The following is a 17822-nucleotide window of genomic DNA, read 5'->3' on the forward strand; positions in this document are numbered from 1 at the left end:
TTCCCTTGAGGCTAGTTTCCAGCTACATGTTATTTCTGAAGGCAAATAAATCACAAGACATACAGATATTGTTCGTTTTCCTAAATGTTTCTTGTTTCTCACTGTGATTTATTGTCGTATTTTTTTGGACCTCTACTTCAAAGTTAAAGTCAATCGGCAGACCAATCAGATGTCAATTGCTCTTTTGATCTTTTAGTTAAATTTTTGTCTTGAATGAGCATCACATGGATAGTTGTGTAAGAAGTGACAATCTCTAAAATTCTAAAAGCTGTCGGTGGGTGCAGGTTTGCTGTCAATCTTGCACGGACTCCAAGTTCGTTATAATCTTGACTTAGACTTTTCTTTTGAACTTCTACCATCTACTAAAGCTTTATGAACGTAATGCAACCTAATTTCTTGAAATAATATTCACTAGAACATTTCTGAAAAATTTGCCTATCTATTTGTTGTTGTTTGTATGGATGTGTTATTGCATTGCATCTTTTCTGTGTTTATTGGTCTATTTAGCACGCGTTGTATATGCTCTGCAGGTTTTTACATATTTTCGATCAATTTCTGAAGTACATTTGGTATGGATGCCATTAACCACTATAGTTGGCCATTATGATCTGTTTTAATATTGACATGGAGTGGATGCTCTGTGCTAGGAGGGTGTTGCGTGCATACTTGTCATATCATATCTGAGAGGGTCTGAGTGGAGAATATGATCATCAAATGTGAGAGAGATTTTGTCACACTAATCATTGAATATGATCAACCTGCAATATATATTCTTGGATATGCATGTTTGGGCCTTCATTCTCTATATTCGCTGGTACTGTGAATTTTGGTTACCTCTAATATCTGGACAGGATTTATAAAGCCTGTTTCCTTGCTCTGCAACAGAATGTCTATGATAATAGGGATGATTATGTGTCAGTAAATCTTTTCTCCCTCTTTTTTGGTCAGAAAATGAAAGAAATAAAAAGAACAAAAATCATTCTCCGCTGCTTACGTCATTTCGGTGATCTCTGGTTCTCTATATCATGGATAGGAGTTTTCATGGTGCACCTGTAGAGTTTTTCTAATTATGAGCTTGTGCAACATGATGGATTCTGTGCTGATCACTTGCATAGGCATATGACAGAGAAGATGTGTCATTACTAACATGGATAAGTATGAACGACGTAGAAGTACTCAACTCTTTACCATGGCGGTACCTGTTTGACACATAGCAGCCAGAAACTTATACTTAGGGTGGTGTGCCTGCTTTGGAGCCTTCTTCCTAAGCATTTCCTTTTTCTTCCTATTTTATTTTATTTTATTTTCTCAAGTAGATTTGTTTCCCCTTACCTACTGCTTCCATCAAGGTAGACATTATATGGTGTATGATACCTTCAATTATTCTGTTGTACTTAATAAGAAAAAGTATAGGGTCCCTCTTCTGTGTGTGTGTGTGTGTGTGTGTGTGTGTCTATCTGCCTGTTGCCCCTTTCTTGGTGTGTGTGTGTGTGTGTGTGTCTATCTGCCTGTTGCCCCTTTCTTGCTAAGAGCAAGAGTTGAGTGTGGCTGGGTTGAGTTTCAGCTTTGGGTTTGTGGTGGAAGCCCAAACCCAATGAAGCTGATATTCAGCCTATACTTTCTGATTGCACATCTCTGTGTTCGTAAATTTTGTATATCGCCCATTGCAGTGGTCTTACTTTGAAGCTTGTTGAAATTGGAATACCAGCTTCTAGACTTTCACTCCGATCATATCTCTCGACATTCGCTTTTTCTCGGCATTTTTCATTCTTCTTTAAATTGTGTTTTTCATCTTCTTAATCTATAGAATGCTTGTTTTTCCCGAAATAGATGCAACTTATTATCTCTTTATTTGCAACTTCTATACTCAAATTAAGTTGTGTAGAAATGTGTCAACAACATGTGATTGGCACTGACTCTCATCAAGCTTCTGACTTTTCAATATAAAAAACATGGACTAATATGCACTTTTAGTACGGACAACATTCATCCTACTTTTGGTTTGTTCAGAAAGCTATTTTAAAAGATTTTGTCCAATAGTTTTAAGAATTTCCATATGTCATCTTTGTATTTGGAAGCATGGGTCAACAGAACCAAGCATGGATCCATCCTTCTTTCTATTCAAGCTAGGCATGGTTTTAATTTTTCTAGCAGGTGGAACTTGCTAGGGTTCATTTTTGTAGTAGATGTAACTTAGAAATGTATCGTGCTCTTGTTAATATAAAATGATATAAATCTTACATGGCTGAAGGATGAATAGGCTAACTGTGTATATTTTTTAGTTTCATCCAGCCAAAACATATATTGCTTCTCAATCTCATGCTCGAATTAGATCATCTCTTATATACCATGTTAGTAAATTGCTTATTTAATGACTTGTTATTTATGCTGTGAGAAATTGTATTTTCTGTTTTTCCATTAGATTAACTTGAATGATGTTTTCTATTTTCGTTTTATTGTTAATGAGCTATATTTTATGATTTGATTACCCATCATGTAAACTGCATATATTTATTTTGGCACAGTGTGATGAAGAGCACGCCTCAAAAAAAACAAGCATGCCTGTTGAGTTCCAGGTTTGGTGGTCTATTCTTAGTATCAAATGTTCTTTATATTTAATACCAGTTTTTGTTCTTTTATAAATAATGTTGGTGCCTTTTAATCTCGTTCTTCTGTTGGTGGTCCCATAGTCATTCATTTCAAAATTCAAATTGTTGAGGCAACTCCATTTCAAAATGCAAATTGTTGATGCGACTCCATTTATTAATGTGACGCTTGCATGGCGTATTAAAACTTTTAGAGAATGCCTCCAAAAATTTTCGACTAATCCTGATTGAAGGATTCTTAAGATCAACACATTGAAGTATAAAAATCAATTATTAGAGTGAATGATGTATTCTTATTTGGACATAAAGCTAGATGAATATGCTTATAGATTTGCATGCAATAAGCTAGACACTGCACTGGGATGTGCTTACAGTTTACACGTGCTCATTAGCTACCATGCTATCTCTTGCCAACGTAGCTGAATTGAGAAATGCCGCGGAACTCAGTTGGATAGGTTTCTAGAGATGAGGCAATGGACAGGCATAGGAGAGATTATGGTGTGGATAGGAGAAGAGGGCTTCTTAAGTTCGAGGATTTATTTGACAGTCTACAGGAGGAAATACCTTATACTATTCTTTTACAGAAAAACATATAGATATTGAAATATAGCCATTCAAGTGTTTTGTGAATAGGCCTCATCAACCAGTTGTTTGGCACTGGCTTTTTCATTTATGTATGTTATAAACCTTATAACATGACAGTCCATTATGTTGATTTCAAATTGATGGAATGTGGATGTTTTGGCCCCCTTACTTTTGAGAGAAATAACTAAGACTGGTTGATTTGTTAAATTTCACTGCATGAAAAGCTTCCAGTTCCGGATCCCACGCTGATCCGGTACCGGTTCCTGCCCGAACCGGTTCGTACCGGCTGGTACGGGCCAGTATGACATATCCTGTTGTTAAGCATGGTATGCTGAATCGGCCCGTACCGGCCGGTTCAGCGCAGAACCGGTACGGTACGAAAGTGAAAAATAGTTCTGGCACTTATGGGGCCGGAATTGAGCGGAATGGAGGCGTACCGGTGCGAACCAGTCCGGTACCGCTGTGGGCAACGTGCCCACGCGCGCTATCTTATGGAGAATGGTTTGGCACCGGTACAAACCGGTCTTAACCGGTCTTGAACCGGTCCGGTAGGCGACCGGTATGCCTACCAGTACCGGTTCAACATACCTTGCTCTTAAGTCTTAACAATAATCGTTAAGTTCTTTAAAGCATTTTGAAAACAACTTATTACTTTCATTGCTAATGTTTTTGCCCTCATTCTTGATGCCAGTCCTATTAATTGTGATTAAAAATATTAAACAAACAGTTTAATATATTTGAATTTATACTTGTCACCACTTTTTAAGGTCTATGGAAGCATCATCAATTTACTACTGTTTTCATCAAGCAAGTTGCAATTCTTCAGAATTTCAGATGTTTGAAATTGTTTGACATCATGAATCAATCCTCATTAAGATACTAGGACTTAATGGTGTTGAAGAACTATTCAAAATTTCAAATAATAAAAACTATGAAAAACCTTAAAAATATTTTTAGTATTTTCTATTCTACTGTATTGAAAAATCAGAATATGTAGTTTAATTAAAATAATTTTTCATTGTTTATCTGCGTAACTCCTTTTCTCTTTGTTAGTATCTGACTCTGGTGTCCATGCCCATGCAACACTTTCTAAAGCATTTGGTAGGAAATAATATTTTGCTTTGTCTAGGTGAATGACATTGATTTAGCTGAAGTTCAAGGAGGGGAGGTTGCAGTCACTAATCTGCATTCATGTCATGGTCCTGATTTTGTTTTACGATTGCATTTTGTGCTTAATCAAGAAAACATAACATCCAAGAGCCCGGGTATGTTTATTGTCCTGTTATACTGCAGTTACCACTGTAACTTGATGATCTGTTTAGGTGTCATCTGTGACATTTTTATGTTCTGATTTTTTGTAGGGTCGGTTGTTTGTCGAGAAGCCAATGCGCGGTTGAAATGTGTTTACTTTCCAATTGTTGAGGTATGTCATACATTTAATAACAGTTGAGATCATTTTTTATGATTATACATAATTTGTGGTGCTTCCACAGGGAAAAGAAAGCATTGAAAGAATTCTTGAAAAGCTTGAGGAAGATGGATATGGGATAAAAGAAAACTTTGAAAACTTTTGTCGTGTGTCTATACGTAGACTTGGTCGTCTTCTTCCTGATGCTAGATGGGTGAGATGCTGTTCTTTTTTTTATATTAATTTTTCACATCAAAAGTTTTATGAATATGAAATCTTCTATGAAGCAGATACTGAATAAAAATTCCCAGAATCTGCCTAACTTTTAGCATTTCTTTGAAGTATAATTTCTGTATGAAATCCCGTCACATTCTTATATATTACCCTTTTCTGAGTTAGTAAGCATTTTTTTTTCATTATTTCAAATATTAGGATATTTAGTTGGAGCTTTCCTGAACTTAGTTGGAGCTTATGTATTACTATTTTCTGTATTTGTTGTTGTGGCCAAATGTTTTGAAGTTTGTCTTGATAATTTCAACTTTAAGTTAAAAACCAGAAACCTTTCAGCTGATAATATTACACAGTTTATTATAACTGAATTCCTGAACTTTGTTCTAATTGCTAGACACGATACATTGATTTCTATTTCTCTTTTGTACTTAGCAACAGTGACATTCTTCTTGTCTTTTATCAAGGTGGAATTACTGAGTATTAGTAAAACGGGCACTACTACATTACCCCTAGGAGTCTTTTTTTGGAAGATGAAAGCGGTTGAAAGAGACTGTAGTCTTTCTAAGTCTGATTCTTGAAGACTTTCGGTCATGAATGGCTGTTTTATTGTAAATGATAAATTACAAGGAGCGAGGGCACCAGACATGCTTGGGACCCACTTTCTTTTCTTTCTTTTTTTTAAATGCTAAGATGTTTGGTAGGGGGTTACTTACGTTGGCTTCCTAAATGTTTATTACTTACATGAATGGCAGTTTTTTTGTAAATGTTAAATTATTTGTTGGCCTATGATTATCAGTTGTTTACTTGTGTGTGGCCTAAGAACTGCATCTGCCTATTCTGCAGCAACCGCTTCCTTTAATGGAAGCTAAACAAAGAAGGGGAGATAAAGCACAGCTGTTGAAGAGATGCTGCAGGAGGGTCAAATGCTTTGTTGGTAATGTGATTTTATTGACTGATAAGTCATCAGATTGATGCCTTCTGGTGGTAGCTTCTTCATGCGTGCTTGTTGATATCAATGTTCGCCTAATTAGTTCCTTTTTTTGTGTTATGGTTGCAGAGACTGATGCTGGTTTTTCTCCAACACCTTCTAAGGTATTCATCTACATGTTAATGATAAATGGTTTCCTTTATGAATTCTTTATGATTTGTTTTATTGCTAGTTTAAAATTTTGGTTATTATTGCATTTATCCTAGACTATCAATTTTTTGTATTATTTCCTTAAATGTAATTGTAATCTCTATTGTAGTTAGCAATTTACATTAAATTTGTCTTTCTTCTTATCATATTCATGAATATTCTCTGCAAAATGGTGCTGCATCCTTGTGAGGTTAGTTGTAGCTGGCAATTTACAGTAAATCATCTTCTTTCCTTTTTTCATGGATATTATTTAGAAAATCATGGAGTTCCATTTCATAGAGTTTACATGGTTTTTTTTTTGTATTTTGTTCTTTATTTTGTTGATTTATTGAATTTACTTGTGTCGGGTAAGAAATATTTCAATTTTCAATCGTCACAAGTTATTTGTTGTTGAAAATAGTAGCTATTACCATTTGTGTTTGATGTGAAAGTTGTCTTCTATTTCTAGCCATATTTTTAGAGGCCCTTTTGACCTCTGAATGTTGTATGAGTAGTGGTGGTTTCATATGTTGTCTCATAGGTTTTTGAATTATTGCATCATTATCGAATATTTTAGGGTTTGCTTGGTTCTCACTATTAATTGGTAAGAATAATTAATTGGTAATTTCTCTTTTTGAACTTTTTCAATGATTTTATGTCTAATTAGATGTTTTTTTGGTATTTTCTTCATGTTTTTCGATGTTTCTGTGATCCCGGTTGGAATTATCAACATAGTTAGGAGCAAGGAATGCCGTACCGGTCCGTACCGGCCGGTACGGGCCGGTACGTACCGGTCCGGTCCCTGACCGGTACCGGACACAGATGAAAACCGGTATTTCCGGTTTTCTTCTGTGAACCGGCCGGTACGGAGACCGTACCGGCCGGTACCGCTTGGTACCGGCCTCGTACCGGTGCGAACCGGCCGGTTCGCACCGGTACGGTGTTTTTTTTTTTGGGGGGGGAACCACAGCGCCTCGCTGTGGGTTTTTTTTTTTTTTTTGATGGGAAAGAAAGTGGTCCGGACCGGTACGGTACCGGTCCGGCCGGCCACCGGTACGCCGATCCGGACCGGTACGGCGGACCTTGGTTAGGAGGCACATCAACTCACCTTTCTAACCAAGCGGTGTTGTAGTCTTGTATGGTTATCTCATAAGGAACGCGCGCCGTGCTATATGCATCTCGGATTTCTCGCTGAAGCTTGGCTCTGAGAGGTATCCTCTGGTTGATAATACGGTTGTGGAGAGGTATCATCTGAGATACTCTTGGATGCATAGGGTAGTAGCCACATGAAGATGCATTAGACTCACCATATCCATATCAGTATGGGTCATTGGCTATCTGTGGCTGCGGATAATAGGATCTATTATACGATTTGAAAACTGATACATCTATAGATCCTACCACACGTGCGAGGTTATCTGTAGTTGCATCGTGTCCTTCTGAATGGCCTCGAGAAGCTCGTCTTTAATATGCAATCGTATCCTTACGGGCTTTATCAGATCGTTCACCGTGGTACCTATCCTGTGCAACATGTGTAAACTAGGACTTATCGGTGAGTTGAAGACCACCCTGCATCTGTGTCTCATAAACGGTGGTCTTCTGTCCTCCGCTCCCTTTCTAGCCAGCAGATTTATGGCCACTAAAACTGCTGTTTCTAGTCTTTGAATCTGAGTAAACTGATTCTTCCTCGACACTCTCCATTAGGACTGTAGATGCTTCTTGTTTCTTTTTTAGTGTGTTGGGAGAATGTATGTTGCCCTCTTGACCGAGTCAATTGAGTAACGTAGTGGCCTCGTTCTAAGCATCTCTCGATCATATCTCTGAGAGGATGTCTTGGACAAGAAGTCGTATGGTGATCGACTCCCTTATGGTTGTGGCTAATCAGCTGGAAGGATTCATAGAATATTACACTTAGCCCATTGCTCTACATCGACCCTAGCCTCGTTGGCTACGAAACTGGCTGGTCGTGGAGGCGATCTTTGCTTATCAAGCTCCAGCTTTTGCTGCTGGCCGGTCGTGGAGGCGATCCTTCCTCCCGAATGCACTTCAGCATCAACCTCAGATTGTAGTAAACATACATAAGTTTGTTGAGGCGCTTCTGTGTTAAACAGTTCCTTTGCTTGCTGTTGATGAGGGCGAAGATGGACCAGTTGCGCTCACAGCCACTCAAGGAGACTATCTGGGAGAGGATCCATATAGCTAGCCATATCATCCTACTATAATTGATCATCCAGGCTCGCCTGCATAGCAGCCTTAATCTGTGCCTAGTCATTTGGAGCAGATGTCTCTTTTGACTTTCTGGAGTGATAGGAAGGTGGCTCTGCCGCTCGACTGTTCACCTCCTCCTTTTTGGCAACCCTTTCCTTCGATGCTCTGAAATCAGCGAAGTGCTTTTTCATCAACTGCCGAACCTCCTGTAGGCATTTTCGGCATATAGATACGGCTGGATAACCACCAGCTAAGTGCTGCTTCAATCTAATTATCCCTTCTTCCTTAAACTGTGTTGCACCGGTTGCACTTCTAATGGTGGTGACTCGAGAGCATTTACCTATAATCCTAACCAATGTCACGCTCTGACTCTTTTTTCCTTGATGTCTCCGTTGCTGCAAGTTTATCAAGTACGTCAGTTTATCAATTATTTAAAAATAGCAATTTTTTTTATGATAATGATGTTTATTACTTCAAAAAATACATCTAATTTATCAAATACAAAATACTAATTTTTTATTTTTTTATTTATATATTTTAAATAACTTTTAAATTTAAAAATATATTTAAATATGATAAATTCAGAAAAATATGATTTCTATCTAAGAAATTACTTCTGAATTATGTAATACGTACTAATTTTTTATAATTCTTGGTTCTATTTATATATTTTTTATTATTTTTTGAATTTAAAAATAAATATTTAAATATTAATATTTTAAAAAATTAATTTCATCTCAGAAAAATATATGTAAAACCCAATAATGGATGCTGCATATATTTTTTCTAGGCTCTTAGGCATGCTTTAAAGGCTAGTTATTTCTCAATTTTTTTAAATTTAGGCTTGGCCATTGTGCGCATGATCGTATCGAAACTTGAATGAATGGATACCAAATTTTATAGAGAGTAGTTTGCATGCTCCTAAATATGTTTCTGATTTTATATATTTTTCTAAATTTATTTATTTTATTATTTTTATTTTTAATTCAAAAATATATTTTTAATTTTTAAAAATTATATATAATTTGAAAATCAAAAAGTTTTATGTCATCTTGTAAATTGCCCATAGATCTACAACATATAATAAAATCAAGCCAAAATCAAAAATTTTGGCATGATCTTTCTTTATTTTGCAATTTTTAAGCTATTTTTTCAAGCCTCCAAAAATAAGAGAATGAGAATGGGGGAGGGTAGTATCCTTTATTTAGGCTTGGATCTTCTTTTTGAGCTGCTGAATCGACGAGTTTTTTGAGTGGTTGGGAATGGGAAGCGGCGGAAATTAGGACTTCCCAACTTTAATCCGATTCTTTAAAGCATCACACAATTGCACAGTGAGGCGCCCGGTTCGGAACTGAGTTGACTCAGTGCGTACCGGCCGGTTCCCATGGAGTTTGAACTGAACTGGCCAGTTCGGATCCTTTCCAGCCTGTTTCAATCGGTTCGGGACCGGTTCTGGCTAGTTTGGTACGAGTTTCGGCTGGTGTGGTGCTGGAATCGAAAATAATAAACGAACCGATCTGGTTTCGCACCGGGTCGGCTCGGCAGTGCCTGAATCAGGCTGTTCGGTAGACATTGGTTGGTAGAATTGCATCCGCTTAGAGTTTTAAGTTGCAACAATTGGAGTTTACATGTGATCATCATTTGCACTTTGTGTCTGTGTTTGTGATCTTGCCATTGAACCAGTCAAGGTAAAATCATAGTGATCGCAAGCTTAGGTTGTGTTTGTTGTCACATTTATTTTTCTTGTTTTTAAAAATGGAAATTTGAAATTTTCTTGATACCTATTCCCTCATTTTTTCAAAAAACAAAGATAATATGTTTTGTGTGGTAAGGTATCTTTTAGCTTTGGAAGCAGAGAAAAGTACAAAATTACTAGAAAATTAGCCCCTCCTTCAGCCTCTGGCAAGCCTTGCAAGTTCTGTGGCCCTAGTCTGCCAGTTTGTTTGTCTTCTTTTTTAGCAGCAATCCCCATTTCGCAGCGGCAATAGAGGTCCCCCACTCCACCTCCATCAGCCCTTCGCTGCACAATAGCTAGCCTAGTGCTGCACCCATCGGTTATCTCAGTGTCATGCCCAAAGGGCATAACCCTCTCTGTTCTCTTGCTTGTGGCAGCAATGTTAGTAGTGAAGGTGAGAGGAGCTTAGGACGGGCCCTCTTGGTGTGATTGAGCTGTACATTGCTTATGATGAGGCAGTGGTGGTGGCATTAGTGGAGGATGGTGGAGGTATTGATGGGGGTTGTCTGTCTGGCAGTGAAGTGAAGGTTGAGGGAGATGGGTAAAGCTTTGGGAGTATACCCGCCCTTCTCAAAATTCTTTCATAAATTCCAACAATGGTTTTTGAAGTGGAAAAACAGATGTGGTGGTACGAAACAAAATTTCTACCTCACCTTTTGTGTTCTTTTTTTTAGGGAAAAAAGAAAGATAAAAGGGAAAATGACACCTAACATGGCTCTAGGTTAGTTTTCCTGATTATTATTCTTACTAAGGAATACCTTTATATGATTATTTTGCATTTTTTGGATACAAAATCTTTCAGTAATTTGTCTTTTATTTAAGTCCATTAGAGTTATTAAAAGTCATCTTGCTATTTCAAATCCGTAATATATGATAACTTTTAGGTGGTTTGGGCTAGTTAAAACGTGTCAGGCTAGGCAAGCGAATTTTCTTTCATATGCATAATATTTGTTGATATGTTGTAGGCCTGTCCTTGCTTTTCTTTCTTAACCATGTACTTGACCATACCAAACAACCATGTTCTGATCAGGGTGATTCACAATTTTTTCTGATGAACCTTTTTGGCCTTGTTTTGATGATATGAAGGTCAGATTTAGAAATAAATTTAGATGAAGGCAGAATCGTCCTTTTTACATAGTAACAAAGGCTTGAAATCATGGTTCTCATAAGATACGAGCCTCTATCTGTATTTCCTTTGTACAAGCTTCTCATGAAATTGACAACATGTTCCCAACTTCCTAGCAAAGAAAAAAGGGAAAAAGGCTCTATTGACTGCTGTAACATCTTTTTAATTTGAAAGCATATTTGTATGACCTCTAATAATTTGCATTGTGAAACTTAAGCTCATTCTATTTGTTAGGCACAAGTATGTAATATCAAGCCTTGGCATGCTCTCATGCAGAGATATATCTAGTTGGTAGTCATCCACCATATTCAGCATAAGATGACCTTGGAATTTTTTGGACATGTTCTGACATTCTCTTGCTTACTCGGATCTCTAAATTATGTGAAGATTTTATCTTCCCAATCCTAGGGTCCACCAGAAGTTTCTGTGTCAGTTGCAATGAGCTCTGCATCATGTGTTTCCTCCTGGAACTGTCAATGCCTAATCTCTTGGAACTTGTTTGTCACCAAGCTTTTTATTTCCTTTTTTTTCCAGACTGACTTGGCTCATCACGACCCCTTAACTCTGGCATTGAGGAATTTTGGTTATAAGTCTTCTGGAAAAGAATCAGGTGTTCTGATGTTTGTTGTTCATTTTATCTCTATTATATTTTTCGTGCAGCTTTAGTTTAATTTTTTCTTTGTCTTGTATGGAATTTCTAGAGGTAATTATTGAAATGCAAAAAGATGGAAAACCATTGAATTTGTCACAACTGGAGAAGGAGTATCAAGATTGGATAATACAGATGCATGATAGATATGATGAAGAATTGGATGGTGGTGAGGATGAGCCTGTTCTTGTGATTAATCCTTCCAATAAAAAAAAACTTGGCATAACAGCTGATGGTATGGACTTGCATAGTTTTTATTGTGTTATAAATTCATTTATATTTGGTGTCTTTCTCTTATCATAGATAGATGATTTATATCGTTTCCCCCTAATATCTTGTTCTTAACTTTCATGCAATTTTGGTGACATAATATGGAACTTCTTCCCAAATTTGTAGTTGTAAGAGTGCATCAAGCTATAAGAAGAAAGGGGTTATCATGGAAATCGGGCCAGAAGGTTAAAATTCTTAAAGGAGCAATTGGATGTACAAAAAACAATCTCTATGCAACATTAGAGTATGTCTTGGTTGAAGGATTTCAAGGAGATGTGGGTGGTAAGTGCTTTGTGTTGCAGGGATATGTGTCATATTTATGTTGATTCTGGATATGATATATTGCAATCAGGAAACTGCCACATGAATAGTCTATGATTTTTAGAGGCTCAACAATTTATGTCTGCTATTTTTACAAAGGACTTGTAGAGGGTTAATGTGTTCAATGGTTTGTTGCTTCTGTGGTTTTAATGTAATCTTTGTTTTCTCATCTTCAATAGGGGAAGCACGCCTGATTTGCAGGTCTGTTTTTCTCTTATTTTTAATGTTGTTTTGGAACTATGGTTTTTCAAGATATTCTGTGTGTTTTCTTAAAAAATTTGTTGTCAATTTCTGTAGGCCGTTGGGATTCTCAGAAGAACTAGGATGCTCTCTTGTTTTCGCTGATGGAAATGCAAGTTTAGACGTACATAATTCTCTATCCTTTCCTATAAGTGTAATAGATTCTGGGAAGGTTGGTGCTTTTTGATGCCACTCTTTATTTTTATTATCCATACTGGATTCATCTTTGAATTGTTATGGTCATTTATTCATGATTGCCAGTTTCAAGCCATTGATCTTACTTCATGGAATTGCCAACTAGCAAAGAAGGAGGAGAAGGTTCCTTCTGCAATTGATGTATTGACTGGTAATGAATGTTGCCTGCTTCAGATTGATGGGGTTAGTTAACAATCCTTTCATTATGTGGACAGACTTTCAAAATTTCTGACCATATTTAGTTTCAAGATCTTGTATGCTTCTGTGGTCTTGTTTCTGTTATAAGTTCATGCATTTATGTTTATTGTTTATCTCAGGAACTACCTATTGAAGCTCCAGTAATTGCTGGTTATGTTCCTCCTGCTGAAATCGTAGCAGTTATTAGACCAGCAAGTTTTATTCATTCTAGTTCCCCTAATAGCTTAGATCAGAAATATATTTTGAAGGATGAACTGGAGATGTCCATGGAAGTTAGTCATATGCATGAAAATAAAGGTTCTCACAATGTCGAATTTGTTTATGCTGAACGTGTGAAACCTTCCTCGCGCAATGGGGTTCATGGATTATATATATATTCTCTGCGGCAAAGATATCCTGAGCTCTTCTGTAAAGCTGGTGTCTATATATTTTTGTTCTCAGTTGTAAGTACTTTCTAGGAGTTTTTATGATACAGGGCTTTTGAATTTTGCTGGTTAAGTTTTAAATATATACATGTTTGGCTGTCAGGTTTGTAAGGATTCAAGCTGCAAACGAAAAGAAGTAAAGGTGACTGTTAAGCCTGATTTAAGGGTACAAAAGTGGAGAGTTATGCAGGATGACCACAGTCCTCTTGCTGTTAATTCATCTCTTGTCATTCGGTAAAGTTTGTCATGTTTCCAAGAGTATCAGATGTGTTACGCATATAAGTGCGTTGTGCGTTTTAAGCTATAGGATTACCTTATCTCCTTGTGGAAATGTTGAACATATTCTGTTAGACTGGATGGTTATGTGCCATATAGTATGTGATATCCTTTTTTAAGCTTTTAAACTTCAAAGTTTATAGCTAATTTATTTTATAAAATCATGTTGTTATTACCAATTCTGGTCAATTACTTGTTTAATTCATTTTGGAATTTTTGTAGTTCTAGAATAAATATATAAATAATAGCTATCGTGATGGCCACGGCCCTCTTGCTGATAATTCATCTGTTATCGTTCATTTAAGTTTTTCATGTTTCCAAGAGTATCAGATGTGTTAAGCATGTAAGTGCATTGTGGCCTTTTAGCTATAGGATTACCTTGTCTCCTTGGGGAAATGTTGAACGTAATCTGTTAGACTGGGTGGTTATGTGTTGTGATAACCCTTTTTAAGCTTTTAAACTTCAAAGTTTATAGCTAATTTATTTTATAAAATCATGTTGTTATGGCCAATTCTGGTCAATTACTTGTTTAATTCGTTTTGATATTTTCGTAGTTCTAGAATAGGTATATAAATAATAGTTCTGAAACCTTTCCATCTTAACTACTTGTTAGTGTTATATGAATTTTCATAGAAAAAGTAACCATATAAACTTCCAATATCTGAACTAACTGTGCCACGTCACCCTTTGCTGTGGCACATTTAAGTATGCTGTACTAGGTACCACCAATATCATCTTTAGTATGCTTGTCCTGGTAATGTCTACTGTTTTACACTTTTACTAGTTTTAGTTTTAGGCAAGTTACATGGGCACAAAATTGTTGCTCAGCAATCAAAGACAATTTCAGTTCATCACCACAGTAATTTTCCAAAAAAAATATTGGTTTTCAAGGCACACCTTTTTCCTTGACATCTTTTCAAATTTGAACCTCATGGCCATGTCCTTGCACAACATTGCGTAGATTTATGCTATTCAGTTTGAATAGTTTGTTCCTCTTTCCTCTTATGGAATAAATTAAGCAATTTATTCTTTCAGCCGTTTAACTCGAGTTGCCTGAAAACTCATTTTTAGATGCTTTCAGCCATCATGATGTGTCCATAGTATTTTGAGGATGAATGCTGATGCTACCAAAGACTATTTAGTTACCATAATTGTGATAAAATAATGATTTTATAATGATATTATCATTCCCCGAATAGTTTATGTTTCTGCATATGTGGATTGGGCCCAACCAGTAGGTCGACAATAAGTTCTTGTCTCCCCGATCTGAGAACGATGGCAAAAATTGAATTGGTAAAATCCTCTTCAATCAGTCTCCTCTTTATGCCACTTAACTTGGGCAAACTTTGTGCCACTTTAGAGGTGCATACTTCGTGCATTTTCTGACCCCATGGATCTTCTCTTTGCCTTCTAAATGCTATTGTACTTTTTGTATTTATAAGCCACTGATGATCCATGAAAGGATATAATTCTTAATGAAATGTTTTCTAGTATTGCTAAATTGAATCACAAAAAAAAGAGAAAAAAACATGTGGAACAACATTCTGCTGATATAATTGAACTAGATTTTCCATTGAGGATCTGAACCATAGAGTGTCATTTGGTATAGCATAGGACATGCGGTCATTTGGAATTTGAACTGCAATGATGCTACTCCTTCTCAACTGGAATTCTAAGTGAAGTCCAAGCAACTGTGTGTTTGTAACATTTGCAACCTAAAAAATAGAGAGAACCTAGAACAATATATTCTCACTTCTTCTTTATTTTTGCTGATTAAGCCTTTTTAGCTTTGCAGCTTCACTGTATGCAAATATTTCCCCTATGATACATTTCAGTTTATTTTCTTTTCTCTTTGTTTTTAATAACTCTATCACCAGTGCTTTCCTATACTTTCCAGGTCCTGCTTTCTTGATTTCTTTTTCTTGTAATATTTAGATCCTTTTCTGATTGTAACTGTAAACATCAATCCGTGTAACAGATCGGTTCACTTAATTTATACCTGTGTATTAATATCTTATAACTTAATTGAATAATCCTAAATAATATTCATCTTACAGGGTTGGTTCTTATATTTCATACCTTTCCATTGCTTGTTTTGATCTATACTCAAATCAAATTCCATTCTCAAGTCTTCCTGAAGCTGTAGTTAAAATATATGCAAATAAGCTCGAACTTGTCCATGTTGACAAAATGAAGATGGCGCTATCATCTAATCAGTTGTTACTGGAAATCACAGTAAGATATATGCTTCTATAGTTTTAGTTAAATTCTTCCATGTTCTTAGGGTTAGTGCCACTATAGGTGATAGTGCTGTCATTTGTCCAACAAATTATTTAGGATATGCTGATCGAATGCCATAATTTGGATATGATTCGACCTAGTAATGAAGCTATGTTGGAGGTATCTTCCCAAGTTGGAGTTCTGTCTGCTCTAGTTGCTTGCAAAGGTTGGTTCGCTTTCTCAATTGTATGCTCTCCATTTACGGAATCGTAGATTTGATCATAAATTTTGGTATTCTTTCGATTAGTTTGTTTAAGATATATGTTTTAACATCTTTTTTTATCCATTTTGGATCTATGGACGATAATTGCACCAGTCATGCCGGGTCCTCTATCCTCTGTTAAGATGCAAAGTACTCCTGGATTGGAAAAAAATTTAGCTCCTGGCAAAGTTATTGACAAGCTTGTGTTGGAGGTATTCTTAAAGTTGACAACATTGGTTGTGAGATTTTTTATTTTCTGTACTTTATAGATGCTGGTTTTATAATTTGATCATAGCAATTATCTTGTTTACACATGTGCAGCACATAATTTTGTGATGTTAGCTTAATATCTTGCTTATGCTACTTGGTGCTCATGAGTTCTTTATATAATGATCGTTAGGCGTTGTCTGATATGATGCTAATACAATCTTAAGCACAAGATATTTGTTGTTTGTGAGGTTACTCTCATCCAAGGTATGCTGAACCAGTACCGGTTGTCTATCGGACCGGTTAGGACCGATGCCGAACTGGTATGCATAGCCCAGCACGCCGCGCGCGCTGCCCTCAGGGCATGCGGGCGCGCTATGGTGAACCCGTCCGAACTGACCGGTTCGCACCAGTTCCTATCCACATCTAGTTTCGGCCTGTTCCGGCCCGATACTGCTTGGTTCCAGCCTCATAAGGGTCGGATCTATTTTTTAAGGTCGAACCGGACTAGTCAGAGACCGGACTAGTTCGGTACGGGCTGAACCGGCCGATACGGACCGGTTCAGCATGCGTTGCTTGGTCCCATCAATGTTGTCTTGAAAGAAATTTACAAGGCGGTGCTAGTTTCAATTTTTGTTGTTTGTAGCAGATTTTCCAGAAGCTTGATGTTGAAAAATATGACCAGTAGTTGATTTGTAAGAGTTGTCTAATTGATGTAAGATAGTAATACTCATATAAAGTGTGGGTATTAGTTTGAACTGTCACAGACATACCAATAACTAGCAGCCTTTTTTGAAACACTAAGTATCTTAATGTGAGAGGGTTTCTGTAAAATATTTTTCACGATCATGAGAATCAGAAGTCTGTCAATACAGTTTGACTTAAAATGACATGAAATACTGTGTCTAAGCTTTTCTCGTTGAAGGGGTGAACAGAACTATGTTTTGGATGATGCAATATAGTGAAACTACGGTTCATTTGAAATATATATATATATATATATATATATATATATATATATATATATATATATATATATATATATATATATATAAAGTTTATGATGCATGCGATGCATGAATGGCGCTTTAGTCGCTGGAATTAAACTTCAGAGATCAACACGTAAGTTGAAGGCAAACTGGGTTGGAGGATCCTTTGTTCTATGAAGTTAGTTCTTGCTAAGAATTTTATTAATATGACAAAATTAATCCTTCATACAATGCATTAGAAGCATGTATAGGACATGACTACTAATTTGACCATTAAACCCAGTATAAAATCATACTAGAAGTAGGACCCAATAATAAGGAAAATTGATAGAATTATTACAATTCTTATGTTGGTTATAAGTTGGGCAACTCACATGACTGAATAGCTAAGAACTGTCCATAGTGTAGATTGAAAAAGAAGTGGTAGAATTTTTTGGTTATTGCTGTGGTTATGGTCGTAGTTAATTGTCTGAGTTTCTATGTTCATGTAATTGCCTTATACATCATTTCACTTCAATCTCTTCTTCCACATTGGATCATATGTTGTCTATCTG

At 36.5% G+C, this 17822-nt stretch overlaps 1 protein-coding gene across 3 annotated transcripts in view; it reads left to right on the plus strand.

The window, feature by feature from the left end:
- LOC103702510 (structural maintenance of chromosomes flexible hinge domain-containing protein GMI1) overlaps positions 1-17822 on the plus strand; it is a 46135-nt gene that overhangs the window by 11960 nt on the left and 16353 nt on the right. For 2 of the 3 annotated variants that reach the window (XM_039129041.1, XM_039129042.1), the window contains exons 12-27: positions 2526-2576; positions 4321-4456; positions 4553-4614; positions 4685-4813; positions 5674-5764; positions 5888-5922; positions 11551-11626; positions 11718-11900; positions 12062-12217; positions 12436-12668; positions 12758-12874; positions 13009-13332; positions 13418-13548; positions 15648-15825; positions 15928-16036; positions 16187-16284. In XM_039129041.1, the coding sequence (XP_038984969.1) occupies positions 2526-2576; positions 4321-4456; positions 4553-4614; positions 4685-4813; positions 5674-5764; positions 5888-5922; positions 11551-11626; positions 11718-11900; positions 12062-12217; positions 12436-12668; positions 12758-12874; positions 13009-13332; positions 13418-13548; positions 15648-15825; positions 15928-16036; positions 16187-16284 (2109 nt within the window). The remainder of the gene's footprint in view (positions 1-2525; positions 2577-4320; positions 4457-4552; positions 4615-4684; positions 4814-5673; positions 5765-5887; positions 5923-11550; positions 11627-11717; positions 11901-12061; positions 12218-12435; positions 12669-12757; positions 12875-13008; positions 13333-13417; positions 13549-15647; positions 15826-15927; positions 16037-16186; positions 16285-17822) is intronic. The other variant, XM_026802763.2, reaches the window with a different exon arrangement.

This window comes from Phoenix dactylifera, chromosome 8 (assembly GCF_009389715.1).
Source record: "Phoenix dactylifera cultivar Barhee BC4 chromosome 8, palm_55x_up_171113_PBpolish2nd_filt_p, whole genome shotgun sequence".
Classification (NCBI taxonomy): Eukaryota; Viridiplantae; Streptophyta; class Magnoliopsida; order Arecales; family Arecaceae; genus Phoenix; species Phoenix dactylifera.